The 12,723-nt window shown below is 39.7% G+C and overlaps 1 protein-coding gene across 3 annotated transcripts in view; it reads left to right on the top strand.

The window, feature by feature from the left end:
- The window catches only part of HELB (DNA helicase B), a 63,212-nt gene that overhangs the window by 25,214 nt on the left and 25,275 nt on the right, over positions 1-12,723 (top strand). Inside the window, exons 1-4 of one of the 3 annotated variants that reach the window (XM_042947089.1) lie at positions 5,880-6,101; positions 7,573-7,983; positions 8,896-9,065; positions 11,358-12,236. In XM_042947089.1, coding sequence (XP_042803023.1) covers positions 5,918-6,101; positions 7,573-7,983; positions 8,896-9,065; positions 11,358-12,236 — 1,644 coding nt within the window. In that variant the 5' untranslated portion in view covers positions 5,880-5,917. Of the gene's footprint in view, positions 1-5,879; positions 6,173-7,572; positions 7,984-8,895; positions 9,066-11,357; positions 12,237-12,723 lie in introns of those variants that run through there. The other 2 variants (XM_042947090.1, XM_042947088.1) reach the window with 2 other exon arrangements.

A 12,723-nucleotide genomic window follows, 5' to 3' on the forward strand; every position in this document is an offset into this window, starting at 1 on the left:
TAATTATTTTATAGGAACTTTGTGGCAAGGTTTATAATTGTTTCCTTAGGTCTCTCACTGTACCCACCAACACAACCACCTAGTATGTGATCAGCCTTATGTCAGGAAGGATAGGCTAGGTTCGGCTGACAAGACAAACAACTCCGTAATCTTAGTGGGTTAACCCAACCAAGATTTATTCTCGTTGACTCAAAGTTTCCTGCAGGTCTCTAGAACTCTCCAGGGCAGTTGTCCATCATATGATGGATCGCCATTGTACCTCACACTCCCACAACCATCAAGGTAAGGAATAATTAGGGACAGAGAGCAGAGCACCCACAATTAAATACTTCCACCTTGAAGTGACACGTTGCTCTCGTTTCATCAACCAAAGCAAGTCAGATGGCCATGACTGACTTCAAATAGGTGGGGAAGTAAAGTCCTATGTGCTTAGGATGAGAGGGGAACTAGGCATCTGCTGACAACAGTACTACCTGCCACACATAGGTATATCTGTTGACTAAATGAAATTGAACACATTTTGATTATAATTTCTGCTCTGTATGTAATTACCAATCTTTTTGCAGTCCTATTATTGAACCCATTTCTTTTTCAAAAAAATTTTTTTAATATTTATGTTTGAGAGAGAGACAGAGCGTGAGCAGGGGAGGGGCAGAGGTAAAGAGGTGGAGACAGAATCTGAAGCAGGCTCCAGGCTCTGAGCTGCCAGCACAGAGTCTGACACAGGTCTTAAACTCACAAGCCAACCCCCATGAGATCATGACCTGAGCCGAAGTTGGACGCTCAACCGACTGAGTCCCTGAGGCGCCCCTAACCCATTTCTTGTTTTGATTCTACCATTTCCTTCCAGACATTACTTTAACAAACAAAACAGACAAAATACTAATTCAAACACTCATCAGGATAAATTAATCTGAAGTGCTTTCATGTAACTGTGAAACCGTCATTATCGTGACTACACCTTAACCGTGTGCTTTACTTCATTACATTAATTAAACAGGTCACTAAACCTTATTCCCTCCCTGCTCTCCCAATAAAATGTTTAGGCTTTACTAATGACAACTTCACAGTGGGCTACCTGCCTTGATCCCCTCCAGGCATTCTAAAACAAATACATTTCCAAAATAACCAGAAGACACATTATAGATAACATAGGGAAAAAAAAAAAAAACTTCTGCATGAGAAGCAACATGAATGAGATACTGAAAATTCTTTGCTTCATGATTCAGATTGATTTATTTAACAAATTTCCTAGGATAGATTTCAAGCAGACATTGACACGAGAGCTTGCTTTTGTGTGAGATGAATAGCCACGGTTTCAGGAGAAAATGGTTAAGCTGTTTAGAGCCTTCAGTGGTTCCTCACTAACCTTACAGAGGCCTCCCAAGGCACGGCATGTTTGGCTGTAGCCCACCTCTCTAGCCTCACCTTGTACCCATTCCTGATACTCTTGGCTTCAGTGACTGGACTTACGTCAACCCCGGAATCCCTCTTGTTCTTTCCTACCTTTTCCCCCATGACGCTGGCTTTTCAGAAAATCCAGGTCAGTTGTCTTGTAGAATGTCACATGTGCTAGGTCAAGTTGCATATATTATGGCCTGTTTCTGAACAGCACTAGAGCTAAAAACAGCTTTTACATTTTTAAAGGGTTGTAAAAAAGAAGAGAAAGAAGGAAAGGGAGGAGAAGGAGAAGGAGGAGGAAGAGCCGGAGGAGGAGGCAGGAAAATTATGTGATGGAGACCACAGGGCCTGCAAAACCTGAAATATTTATTATCTGGCCCTTTATGAAAACTGTATTGACTTCTATTTTAGATCTTTCTGTTTCCTCGTGGCATTATTTAGTTTATACCTCAGTTCCTTGGATTTTAGGCAAGTTGGAAATTAGATCTGGAAATGTGCTATCCAATATAGTAGCCAGCAGGCACATGTAGCTATTGGGTACTTGAAATATGGTTAGTCCAAGTTAAGATGTGCTATAAGGGTAAAATATACCCCAGATTTCAAAGAATTAGCATGAAAAAAAAGAGCATAAATTTTTCATTAGTGATTTTTATGTCGATTACCCTGTTGAAATAAAAATATTTTGGATATATTTGATTAAATAAAATGCATCATTACAATTAATGGTACCTGTTTCTTTTTTTAATGTGGCTACTAGAAAGTTTTAAATTACATATGTAGTTCACATATTTTCATTGAACAATGTGGTCTGCAGCCTTAATTAAAACCAGGTTAAATGTTTTTGGCAAAAATACTTCACAGCTGATCTTCTGTACATTGTACTGCATCCTACCATGAGACACACATCAGTTTGTCTCATTAATGGCGTGAAGTTTGAAAACTTGATAAAGGGGTGACTGACAAGAATCTTCATTGTAAAAATACATTTTCCCCTTTGCAGTTTGTAATCTATTATAGCCGTGAGACTATTGAGCCACTGTTTCCCATTGACTTTTCACTCAATGTTTTTTTTTTTTTTTTTTTTATCCTTTTGTGACCCTTGCTTGAATCCGTTATTACGTTGCGGATTGCAAAATGGTGTTTTATATTTTTAGAATTTCTTTTTAAATTTCTTACCTGACATTCTTTTCTTCTTTTCCTTTTTTTCCCCTTTCCTTCTTCCTTAAAAGGTGTTTTGTTTTGTTTTTGTTTTTAGGAAGTATCACAATGGACACATCACTTTTTACATACTCAGTGTGTTACAATCAAGTGCAGTGATTTTCTGATTCTCAAGCTTCCCGAAATTTGGTTAGTGGAAGTCCCTTCAAGGGGGCGCCTGAATCCTTTTATCATCACCCCATTGTTTTTTGAGGGCTTCCTTGCCATCTGGTACAACAAGCCCCAGGTCTGCCTTCTATTTTCCTTGTTTCAGAGGTAGAAACAGCCACTCCTTAAGAAGCCTCCATTTCTTTGAATGACAAAATGGTATTCCAAAACCAAGAGTTAGGGTGGTAGATGTGATCAGAGTTACTGGGATGACATTCTTTTCAGGTCCTCTCAATAGACAGAACTAGAAAATATATTTTAAGAAACCACAGCTCATATTGACATTGCTAATGCAAGTTTAATATTGTAGGAGTTTTCTCATTCCATTTGTTTTCTTTTCATATCCATTAAAAACCTTCATTTGATAAAAACATAAAGGCATTTACTTATCTGCTTTATCCTATGATACATAATTTCAAAATTATCATGACATTATTAAAACTAGCATTACCCATAGTGTGTGGTGAAGTTTAAGATTACTTTGTAGATCTTTTGTCCTCAGCATATATCCTGTTAAGGGTCTATGGTCAGAGTAACTTAAAAGTATTTATTCAAAGTATTCAAAAGTAACTTGAAGTAATTATTTTCCCTGCAAGGTTATAGCATATGTTTGATAGACACTTTCATTTGTTTCTGTTTGTGTCCAATTCAGGTTTGCTTTTGGTTTATTTATTTTTGAATAAGTGAAACATTCACACAGTTCAGAAGTTAAAACCATTATAAAAAGTTACGCTCAGAGATCTTGTTCTCAGTCTTGTTTCCTCTACCTTCTTTCTATCCTACCTGTAGGTAACTATTTTCATTAATTTCTGGGTTTACCTCTCCTGGTCTTCCTGGCTTCCTATCCCCCTTCCTTCCTTCTTTCTCCCCCAAACAAGCATACCCATATACACATAAATAAAACTATATGCATGGCTTTTGCTTTTTCTTATTTAATTGAATATCTTGAAAACCACTCATTATCAGTTCATAGAGATTTTCCTTTCTTTTTTAAAGTCACTGGAGAATATTCCATTGGATGGATGTATCATAATTCAGTAAGTCTCTTACTTAGACACATTTCTGCTATTTCCACTTACTTGCTACTACAACAATTACAGAGCAAATAACTCCATGCCTGTGTTTGTGGACACGTACCTTCAGGGTAGATCCAGGAATCTCACTTTTAGAAACATCCCAAGTGATTTTCATGCATAGCCAGATTGGAGTACTGTTGCTTACTGTGTAAAAAGGGTAAAAATGGTATTCAGAAACCTTGAATAGTTAACATTTTTAAAACGAAGAAACAACAGGTAGGGAAGCAAAGTTCGCACCATCCCAAATAGTCACTTTACTTCGAGGAATGCAATTGAGTTATATAAACAGTAGTTTAACCTCTGGAGTCTTGTCCCCTAATCACCACGTCGGTAACAAGAATATACTATTCGGACACACATAAGTGACCGAGATTTGGGCAGCAGATAACTTTCAGTTTAGATACGCTGAGTCTGAAGTAGCTGAGGTACATCCAGCAGTGGCATCTACTAGGCGGTTTTTTGCACAGGTTTGGAGATGAGGTTAGGAGTCAGTGAGTGTCGATTCCAGAGTAGGTGAAAGATGCTCGAGGGGAGGGTTACAGAGTGAGAAGGTGCTTAGGATGGACCTCTGGGGAATATTAGTACTTAAGAGGGCAGTAGAGGAGCCCAAGGAAACTATACATGGCTAGAGAAGTAGGAGGAAGCCCTGAGAACACAGGTCACGGAAAGCCCAGGGAACAAAGTGTTAAAAGGAGATAACAGTTACCAGTGTCAAAGGTTGAGAGGTGAGGTAAGACAAAGGCAAGAAGGTATCCACTGATTTCCATCCAAGAGACCAGGACTATGGCAGACCAGGTTTAATACTGTGGTGGGAACAGTAGCCTTTATTGAGTGTTAAGCAAGGAATTCAACCTCACACAGATGATCCTTGGAAATCTTGGAAACACCTGGTGTTTTGTCAGCTACAATAGAGTTTTTCTAAAAGCAACAAGAAGAGAGATTTGTATCCAAAGGGAAAAATCAACTTTAGTATTTTCTCCCATAGATTTTTCTTAAAACTTTGGTGCTGGCTGTTGTTAATGTATATTAAAATCTATCATAAAATGTTTTGGGATTTAGCAAACAGCACATGTTTAGGTATTTTAGGTTTATTATTAATAGAGTAATTTCATAACAAATAGTATAAAAATAAGTAAGGTAATCATATGTTTTATGGTGTTCCTCAAAGAGTACCATGACTTTCAAACAGTATCCCGTATGGGAACCATGGCTCCGGAATAACTTTTTAAGCCTCTTTGCTTTCTCTTCTACTTCCTTTCCCCAGTCCCTGTCCATACTCTTGGCTATAAGTAGATGCTGTTTTGCCCCACTGTTAGCAGGTAGGTAGTCCAGCTGCAAGGAGCTTGGGAGACCAGTGTGCACTCACAGAGGAAAAGAGGAAACAGACTTTGAATGTCATCTAATCCAGTAGTTTCCAAACCCGGCTGAGCATCGAAATAGATAACCTGGCACGTGCATGAAAAAGACAGAATCCTGGGTCCCTGCCCTAGATCCCTATACTCTGCGTCTGGAACGGGGCGTAGAGAACTGTACCTTGAATAAGAGCCTTTGATGATATGAATTTAACTCCTTAAGAAAGCGGAGGACCAAAGCAGCCATGAATAAACGGGTCTTTCGACTGGAGATTCGCTGCTCTGTGCTTTGGGTTGTGGCCGATTGTCCTGAAGGGCATCTGGGTTTTCGTTTTAGGGTGCTGGGGATGGGTTGCTTTTCCGGGCTTTTTGGCTCACTAGACCTGGGCTTCCCTCACTCATCTCTCTCCGGAGGTGCTAGAAGTTCTGCAAGTGCCCCCCCCCCCCCGCCGACGCTGTCCAGCCAGCGGGGTTGGTCTAGGCATCCCGCGGACACTCGAGTACGCTTACCGGCTTGCCCTCTCTTCTTCACCCCGCCCTTCGCCCGGTCCCCGGCGTCTGCGTCTTATCCCCGCCTCCCGCGGGAGACTTGGGGCGGAGCTTCGCCGCTGCCCCGCCCCCTGCGCGCGCGCAGGCCGGACGTCGCGAAGCTGATTGGCTGATCATGGCCGTGTACCTGCCGGGATTTTCCGGAATGTGGGAAGAGGCTCGGGGGGGATCGTCATGGCCTGGTTGACCCAGCACTTGCGCGAACTGCAGGGACCTCTGCTCCCACCGAAGGACTTGGCGGAGGAGGACGATGACTATCAGGAGGAAGCGGAGGAGACTGAAGATCTGGTGTTTGTCGACGCCGAGGAGCTGTGCAGTGGGGGCGTAAAGGCTGGCGCCCTCCCCGGACTCCTCCGCGGTGAGGAAGCCCCCTGCCCCAAGGGGATGGGATTGGAGGCTGAAGTGTTTCCCGTTCTGGTGTTGTCCTAAGTAAGGCGCCGCATTGCTAACAAAATTTTATTTAGGACGGCCTCGCTGTTTTCGTCCTACTTAGGATAAGATAATATTAATAATAATAATATAATAATAATAATAATAATAGCAGTGACTTGAGTAAATACTATGCGTGAAGCTTGTGTTCTGTATTATCTCATTTGATATTCATAACTCTTTGAGGTAATTTTATAGTCGAGGAAACAGTTGAATGTCCAGCCTGTATTCACACCCGGAATCAGACTTTCAGACTATTTTCCTGTCCTGCCTGGAATCAAATGTGTATTTATTTTTCAGCTACTTCGAAAATAGACGCACGTACGCAAGAAACATCTCAAGGCGTTGTTGATTCATTAACCTTGTGTTAATAGTGTTGCGATGGGGGTTTGTTTACCTTGTGTAGTTTCCTGTGCTATAAATTATACCTGTTATGTGTACATTGTGACTGATATTTAAGAATATTTTATTTAAGAATATTTTAGTGGTAACCAAAGACCAGTAGAATTTTCTGTGCTGATGGCATTTTTCAGTATTTGCTCTGTCCGGTACAATAGCCACCAGCCATATGTGACTATTAAGAACCTTGAAGTGCAGCTTGTGCTATTGAGCTGAATTTTAAATATTATTTAATTTTAATTAATTGAATTTGAAGAGTTACCTGTGAGTGGCCAGCACAAGTTTCCACAGAAAGTTTTCAAGTATTTGTGGAGGGTGTAGTCATTTATCCTAAAAGTGTTAGTGACTGGCTATCTTGTTCCAAGCAAGGTGGTATTTGTTGCAGGTGTACCCAGGAGGGATAAGATAATGAAATTTCTGTCTTAATGGGGCTTATCCTTTGGTAAATTAAACAGACATTCTTTAAATAATTACAGAGGTAACTATACTATTATTTAGTGCATAGAAGGAATAGTAAGTAGTGCTAGGAGAGGTTATATTCTTGAGATTCAGGGAAGGCTTTCTTGAGGAAGTGACAATTAAGCTGAGGTCTGTAGCAAATGGGGTAAACAGTAAGGAAGAGAACATTTGAAACAGGTGGAACAGCTTATGCAAAGGTCCTGTGGTGGGAGGGGCCATGCCAGTTTTTAGAAATGGCATGAAGGTCATTATTGGCATGGGTCAGTGTATAGTAGAGATGACTGTTTTTAGAAGAGAAACAGCAGACTTTTGCCCTATACCATACTCAGCTCTTGGAATACAAGGACAAGTGAAACATTGTTATTCTAGAGAGCTTTCTGTGTAGTAGAGGGTGACAGATAAACAGGTAAGTGGAATGTGGATTCCCTCATAGACATCTATCTGTACAGGGTGCTGTGGAGCGATTAAGGAGAGTGGTAGATTTGGTAAAATATTGAAAAAGGGGTTTTAAATATCTTAAATTAACTTTTTTTTTTTTAAAGTTGTAATTCCTGATGAAAACACTCAAGAGCAATGTCAAGTGTTTGGACGTTTTCCAGTAACGGGTCCTTGGTGGCGAGTGAAAGTACAGGTGAAACCTTTGGGACTGAGGAGCTATCAAGTTCAAGGATTTCCATCTTACTTTTTACAGTCTGATATGTCACCACCCAATCAAAAAAATATCTGTTCCCTGTTTCTTAAAGACTGTAATGTCTCCAGTGATCATATAAATAAATTTTTAGCATGGGTAAATGCTGTATCAAGTTATAAAAACCTCAACTTTGAAAATCTTAGGGAAACATTAAGAACTTTCCAAAAGGAAATTGAAAGGAATCATCAAAAACAGTCAAAACAGAATGTACGGGAAGAGTCTCTACCAGAAAATGAGATGTGCCTTCCTCTGGAAAACACAAGTAGGTGTGATTTTATCATCCACTTTTAGTGTAATGGAAATACTTAATGACTAGTGTGTTTAAGACATTACCCCTATAGTATCTTGGCTTAGTATTCTTTTTTAAAATGTGTTTTTGAAAATGTGTTTCTATCGCTTTGGGATGTGTCATTGTCATTCAAGGTTCCTCGTCATTAATGTGGAGAGTTGGGTAAGATGATCTTTAAGCTCCTTTCAGTTCCTCCCCAGTTCTAACACTGTGATTCTGTCTTTGTCTCTAACTTTTGTGTCCATGGGATTTCCTTGAGTCATTAAGAAAAAGTTCAGTTGTTAGTTATTCGGTTCTAGTTATGATTCTGTTTAAGAAGGCAGAGGAGAAAGATACTCATATTCTTGAGTATTCCCTTTTGGAAAAATTTCAGCCCAAAATGGTATAAAATAATTATGTATTATGACTTGCTATCTGGACATCCGCATGAGTGGAATATTTCATTTCTTAATTATATCAAATAAATTTGGCAGGACAGCATTGAATGACTTCAGTGACAAAAGAATCATGATTACAGTCAGAAAAATGATTATAAAGGTTAAAATGTAATGAGTTATTTTTGCGCTTAGTTTTAAATTTATCTTTGTATCACAGAGTCACAAATTTTACTGATTATATTGTAACCAGAAGGAAATAGAAGGCCGAGAAGCAGTTGTCTAAGCATTTGAGGAACATAAATTTTGGAGTTAAACACAGTGAAAACCACCTTAGTACAAAATCAATTGTTATAATACAATCAATTTTCTTGCTGGTTAAAATACACTTATTGATCTCTCTTTGATTAGGATTTCTTAAACTGGTTGTGCTGGGTGAGAAAGTCCATCAAATCAATTGTTCTGTGAGCTCATTTGTATGTTTGATGTGTTCTTTTCTATTATCCTATAGTTCCATTTATAAGTGTAATGACAGCTTTGCAGTTTCCAAAAATAATGGAATTCCTTCCAGTTCTTCTGCCTCGACACTTTAAACGGCTCATAAGTTCAGGTTCTAAGGAGGTGTTGGGAGCCATAGAAGAGATGTTAAGTACACATCCGTGGAAACTTGGGTTTGGTAAAGTAAGTAAGATGTTTACTCAGCAGCATCTTGTATGGGGGGCGGGGGGAGGTCTCAAACTTGACAATTTTTACATCTCTTTCAAAGGAAAAAAATTTGTATTGGACTGCAATGTTGATTTATTTTTCGTTTAGTGTTAGAACCAACTATAAAGTTCTTACACCTGTAGCTCATACACAGTAAATTTATAAAGGAAAACAAAATAACAAAACTGATGACATTCATATTGTCAATAATTTCATTATATAATTTAACAGGAAACATGTTTTGGTAACTAAATGGCCATTTGCAACTTGAATACAGATCTCATTGAAGGCACCAGTTCTTATGAATTTGGCAAGTTCATTTCAGTCCCTCCCTTTCCTGTTTGAACTTTTGAAAACTTTTATTATTTGGCACAATAATATCATTTACGTATGAACCCACTTCTGTTCTTATCATTATAGACCAAAAGTAGGAGTGATGCTATGAGGCTTCAGGGGTGTTGGGAACCAAATGTGGCCCTTAAATGTTGCAGGACTTGGTTATGGGTGGTTTTCCAATTGAAAATACAATTTAAAAAATCTGAGATAATTCTTGGATCTCCAGGAATGTTCCTAGAACCCCCTCCCCCCACAATTTGAGTAATACTGGAACAATGAATTTGTTCCCTATGTAAAATGATGATGGTTTCAGTATGTTTTGCAAAATGAGATTCTGGAACATTTGATTATTGCATGTATTTACCGAGTAGAGAAGAGAGGCAGAGCAATGCATATTCTGGGACTCAAGTGGGGGAAGGAGGCTTGAAGTCCATTGCTCAGTGTGTGAACTGCCATCAAGAATAAAGACCATTACTGGGGTTAAGATTGCTGGGGCTGCTGACCATCTAAATCTGTGCTTCATACCATAGTTCGGGTGGCTTAAACAATGGAAATTTATTTTCTCATGGTTCAGGAAGCTTGAAGTCCAAAATCAAAGTGTTGGTCTGGTTGGCTTCTTCTGAGTCCTCTCTCCTAAGCTTGTACATGGTCATGAGAAGACACTTCTCCCTGTGTCTTCACATGATTTTCCTTCTGTGCCTGTCTGTTGTAATCTTCTCTCCTAATAAGGACACCAGTCATAATGGATTTGGGCCTACCCCAGTGACCTCATTTTAACTGAATTACCACTTTAAAGACCCTATCTCCAAATATGGCCAAGTTTGGAATACTAGGAGGTTGGGATTTCAACATATTAATTTGGGGCGGGCGGGGGGGACACATTTCAGCCCATAAGATATAAGGAGGGTTCTAGCAGGGATGTCTCCATGAAAAAAATGGAGCTGGTGGAGAACTTGCTGAGTGGATCATGGTGAAGGAAGTTCTCTGCCTCTTCAGTAGAGTTGGGGCAGAATTGTTGAGAGGCACATAGACACCTAAACACGCCAAGAAAGTGAAGCAGTCATCATACACACAAGAGTTTGACACAAAAGTGCATGTAATCGTGGTATATCATGTTGCTCAGCTGTGAATCCTATTTAACATCAATGTAACCAAAACTGATTAACAAAATGTATACTATAACTTTTGTTCAAAGATGGGAGGAGGAGAAGAAGGTATGGAGGTGATGGTATAAGAGAGAGCTTCCCCAGAGAAAGACTTTCCATAGTAGGGAGTTCATACTAAATATCGAAAATCTAAAAAAAACCAAAAAACAAAAAACAAAGAAACCCCCACAAAGGATAGTGTAAACAGTACTTGGAAATGTGGAGTAAATTCTGGAATAAATAACTGAAAGTGTTGGTAGTGTTGACTTTGTCAGCATGGAAAGAGTAAGGCAGGGGATTCCTGTCTTTTGATAAGCTTCATGGTGTTATTTGACTTTCGAAACTATGTATGTATTGTTTTGAGAAAATAGAATTTTAATTAAAAATGTACATAGATCTTTAAAAAAAAATTTTTTTAACCTTTATTTATTTTTGAGAGGCTGAGAGAGACAGAGAGTGGGAGAGGGGCAGAGAGAGAGGGAGACACAGAATAGGAAGCAGGCTCCAGGCTCTGAGGGCTCTAACCCACAAACCATGAAACCATTACCTAAGCCGAAGTCGGACGCTTAACCGACTGAGTCACCCAGGTGCCCTGTATATAGATCTTTAATCACAGGACAGTAAAAACTTGGTGATGTATTAGGTACAGAGTTTTTTCCTCCAACTTGATATACATGTCTTCTGGGACTTAAGCAGTTATTGACAAATTACATAGTTTTTACTGTATTTCTAATAAGATTCATCGACATTTATAATTTTTATAAACTTGAACTCTGTTTTCTTAAAGATAACCTACACAGAACTGAAGCTTTTGCAGTGTGAGGCAAGTTGGACATCATTTTGTCAGTGCAAGTCTCTCCTCCAGTTGATGACTGCTTTGGAGCAGAATGCATTAATAATATATTCTAAACTGAAACATATATGTAGAGACCAAGGGCACACGTGTGTTGAAGAAGCTGACTTCACTTCTAATTTGTCAGACCATATGTCTTTCCATGATGCTTGGCAGTCTCTGAGGTTTTTGAAGGATATTGGTGTGGTGACCTACCAGAAGGGCTGCATCTTTCTTTATGACCTTTACCAGGCTGAGAAGGACATTGCCTCTTCCATATGTGACCTGATGACGAGGCCCCCATGGCATTTACATGTTGACGTCAAAAGGGTGCTTGCGTCAATTCACACCGCACAACCGGAGAACTCACGAAGCGATGATGCACTGGACGAAAGTCAGCCTGATGAGAGCAATTTAGAAACTTCTGTGGACATTCTGGAGAGCCAGGACAGTGGTGACCATATTTGGAACAATGGTGAACATGAGGTTAACGCAGAAATCAGTGACGCTCTGCTGGATCAGGATCAGGTGGCTGCTTTGGAAATGATTTGTTCCAATGCTGTGACAGTCATAAGTGGGAAAGGCGGCTGTGGGAAGACCACGATTGTTAGCCGTCTTTTTAAGCATATGGAGCAGTTGGAAGAAAAAGAAGTAAAAAAAGCTTGTGAAGATTTTGAACAAGACCGGGATGTACCAGACGAATGGATTACCTTTACCGAGCAAAGGCTACTGAAGGCCGACAAGGCTATAGACGTGTTATTAACAGCACCAACAGGAAAGGCAGCTGGCTTATTGCAACAGAAGACTGGTTTTAACGCTTATACACTGTGTCAGGTAAAGCTTTTTACATTTTTTTCTGCAGATAAAACATTTGCCTTAAAGATAAGCTTTGTTGAATCAGCTGATGTTTTATTTCTTCCTGATGACAATCAGTAGGTATTTCTTGAATGTTTTACGGATCCGCGCTTTGTAGCAGCTGAACAGTGAGGTCAGTGCCACTCAGAACATCCAGGCTGTAAACTGTTACTGGTTTGCGTGAGGCAGGAGCTAGTGCCGGACAGTAAATCCGTACACTGCTCCCTACACTGAGAAAGTCTTACTACTATGGAAAAATAAAAGGCAGCTAAACTGAAGCGTATGCTTAATGATGTAGTTAAGTTTAGATTCTCACACCAGCTTTATTCTGCTGGGACTGGTTACAAACATGTTACAGTCCACAGGCCTTATTTTGAGAAGCATTTGTATTGGAAGGGAAAGGTTTTATTCTATTTTACAGAAGGAAAGGTCCATGAAAGGGAAGACTTTGATCATCTAGCTTAGT

Source organism: Panthera leo, chromosome B4 (genome assembly GCF_018350215.1).
Source record: "Panthera leo isolate Ple1 chromosome B4, P.leo_Ple1_pat1.1, whole genome shotgun sequence".
NCBI classification, from domain to species: Eukaryota; Metazoa; Chordata; class Mammalia; order Carnivora; family Felidae; genus Panthera; species Panthera leo.